General features: G+C 63.1%; 1 protein-coding gene across 1 annotated transcript in view; it reads left to right on the top strand.

Moving 5' to 3' along the window:
* The window catches only part of DECR2 (2,4-dienoyl CoA reductase 2, peroxisomal), a 10432-nt gene extending 8275 nt beyond the window's left edge, over window positions 1-2157 (top strand). Inside the window, exons 5-9 of the mRNA XM_011960092.1 lie at window positions 79-203; window positions 455-548; window positions 731-835; window positions 1423-1640; window positions 1951-2157. Coding sequence (XP_011815482.1) covers window positions 79-203; window positions 455-548; window positions 731-835; window positions 1423-1640 — 542 coding nt within the window. The 3' untranslated portion in view covers window positions 1951-2157. The remainder of the gene's footprint in view (window positions 1-78; window positions 204-454; window positions 549-730; window positions 836-1422; window positions 1641-1950) is intronic.
* The last annotated feature ends 293 nt before the right edge of the window (window positions 2158-2450 follow it).

Here is a 2450-nt window from a genome sequence, read left to right on the forward strand (position 1 = left end):
CTCCACCCACCTGGCCACCGCCCAGCTGGCATCCCTCTCCCCAGGCTCCAGCAGCTCCTGCGGTCTCCCACTCTGCAGGTGCTGCTGGGAACTTCTTGTGCCCCGCCGGTGCCTTGTCCTTCAACGCCTTCAAGACCGTGATGGACATCGACACCAGCGGCACCTTCAATGTGTCTCGCGTGCTCTATGAGAAGTTCTTCCGGGTGGGCGCCCTCCCGGCGGGGGCCTCCCCTTTATGGCCGCCCGCCCACCGCCCCGCGGCCTCCCCCTTACGGCTGCCCGCCCACTGCCCCGCGGCCTCCCCCTTACGGCTGCCCGCCCACTGCCCCGCGGCCTCCCCCTTACGGCTGCCCGCCCACTGCCCCGCGGCCTCCCCTTTACAGCCGCCATCCACCGCCACGCGGCCTCCCCCTTACGGCCGCCCACTCACTGCCTCAGGCCTTGTGTGTTGCAGGACCATGGAGGGGTGATCGTGAACATCACTGCCACCCTGGGGAACCGGGGGCAGGCGCTCCAGGTGCATGCAGGCTCTGCCAAGGCTGCTGTGGGTATGAACCCCCCTGCCCAGGTCTGCCCACCTGAGTTCCCACTGGGCCCTCTGCTTCCATCCCAGGAAGCCAGCAGTCTCCACGTGAAGCTGAGCCCAGCTTCAGGCAGCGAGGCCTGGCCTTGGCCCTGACCCCCGCAGAGGGCAGAGCGGCCCCTTCATATCCAACTTTCTCCGGTGCAGACGCGATGACACGGCACTTGGCTGTGGAGTGGGGTCCCCAGAACATCCGCGTGAACAGCCTCGCCCCTGGCCCCATCAGTGGCACAGAGGGGCTCCGGCGACTGGGTACGGCTCTCAGGGAGCCCAGGCCTCCCACACATCCTCCCCTGGGGCACAGGGTACCCATGGAAGCTTCCAGAACCTTGGCAGGGGGTATGTTGAAAGCCCTCACGCCTGTAATCCCAGCACTTTGGGAGGCCGAGACGGGCGGATCACGCGGTCAGGAGATCGAGACCATCCTGGCTAACACGGTGAAACCCCGTCTCTACTAAAAAAATACAAAAAACTAGCCGGGCGAGGTGGCGGGCGCCTGTAGTCCCAGCTACTCGGGAGGTTGAGGCAGGAGAATGGCATGAACCCGGGAGGCGGAGCTTGCAGTGAGTGGAGATCGCGTCACTGCGCTCCAGCCTGGGCGACAGAGCAAGACTCCATCTCAAAAAAAAAAGAAAAGAAAGAAAAGCCCTGTGCTGGTTCCATGGTGGCAACTATGTTCGGTGTCTGGCCTGATCCTGCTCCATGCTAGGCCTTGGGGACACTGATGTCCTTGGGGACATCTTGCTGTTCCCAGATGCCTCTCAGGGAACGAGCTGGGGGAGAGGGGAGGGTGCTGGGTCTTGGGGCCCATGGGGCCTAAGCCTTCTGCTACCCTGCAGGTGGCCCCCAGGCCAGCCTGAGCACCAAGGTCACTGTGAGCCCACTGCAGAGGCTGGGGAACAAGACCGAGATTGCCCACAGCGTGCTCTACCTGGCCAGCCCTCTGGCTTCCTATGTGACGGGGGCTGTGCTGGTGGCCGATGGCGGGGCATGGTTGACGTTCCCAAACGATGTCAAAGGGCTGGCGGATTTCGCATCCTTCTCTTCTAAGCTCTAGGTGAGGTGCCGCTCCCGCTTCTTGGGGTCACCTTTGTCCTTGGACGTTGGTCGCTGCATGGGCAGGTCTCTGCGGGACCCACGGGGCTGGCGTCTCCTTGGTCCCCATCCTGCCGGCCCTGCACCAGCCTGTCCACACGTGGGTGTTGCTCCGTGGGGCTAGGCAGGAGGCGGGCGCTGGGGCGCTTGCTCTTCTGTAGTGGGCTCGGCCTCTGTTGGCATTTCTGGCAGGTGCTGGGTGGCTGAGGCAGCCGAGTTGTTTTAGGGGGAAGCCGTCCTCAGCCGGCTCCTAAGTTCTGGAACTTCTGCAGGATTCTTCCGGCCGCTGCTTCCCTCCGCCTCACAGCCAGGTGGAGAGCACCAGTCTGAACCAGCAATGCCTGCAGCCCAGCCCCTCCTCCGGACACTCAGCACTCTCCCTCCCCATGGTCCCAACTCCAGGGCAGGAGCAACTGGACAGTGGGCCTGGCCCGTGGAGCTGCCATGCAGGTGTCTGAGGGCCAGGTGCCACGCAGGTGGTGCGGGTGCAGACAAGATACTGAGATGTCCCCTGCCCCGTTGTCAAGGGTGTCCTGCCGGCCTGGGTCCAGGGCCTGAGGGAGCCACATGGATCCTGAGACTTGTGTTCTCTTGGCTGAAAACACTGAGGTGCTCCCCTCTGTGCATGGCCCATGAGCTGGGATGGGCCTCAGGCTGCCCACAAGGTCCGCCCCTCTGTCTCTGCACCACCTGTTTGCACAAACACACTTTGCTACAATCTTGCTAGATAGTGCATTTTCTTAAAAGCTAATCTATTTACTGTGAAAATAAA

Source organism: Colobus angolensis, unplaced genomic scaffold (assembly GCF_000951035.1).
Source record: "Colobus angolensis palliatus isolate OR3802 unplaced genomic scaffold, Cang.pa_1.0 Scaffold502, whole genome shotgun sequence".
Classification (NCBI taxonomy): Eukaryota; Metazoa; Chordata; class Mammalia; order Primates; family Cercopithecidae; genus Colobus; species Colobus angolensis.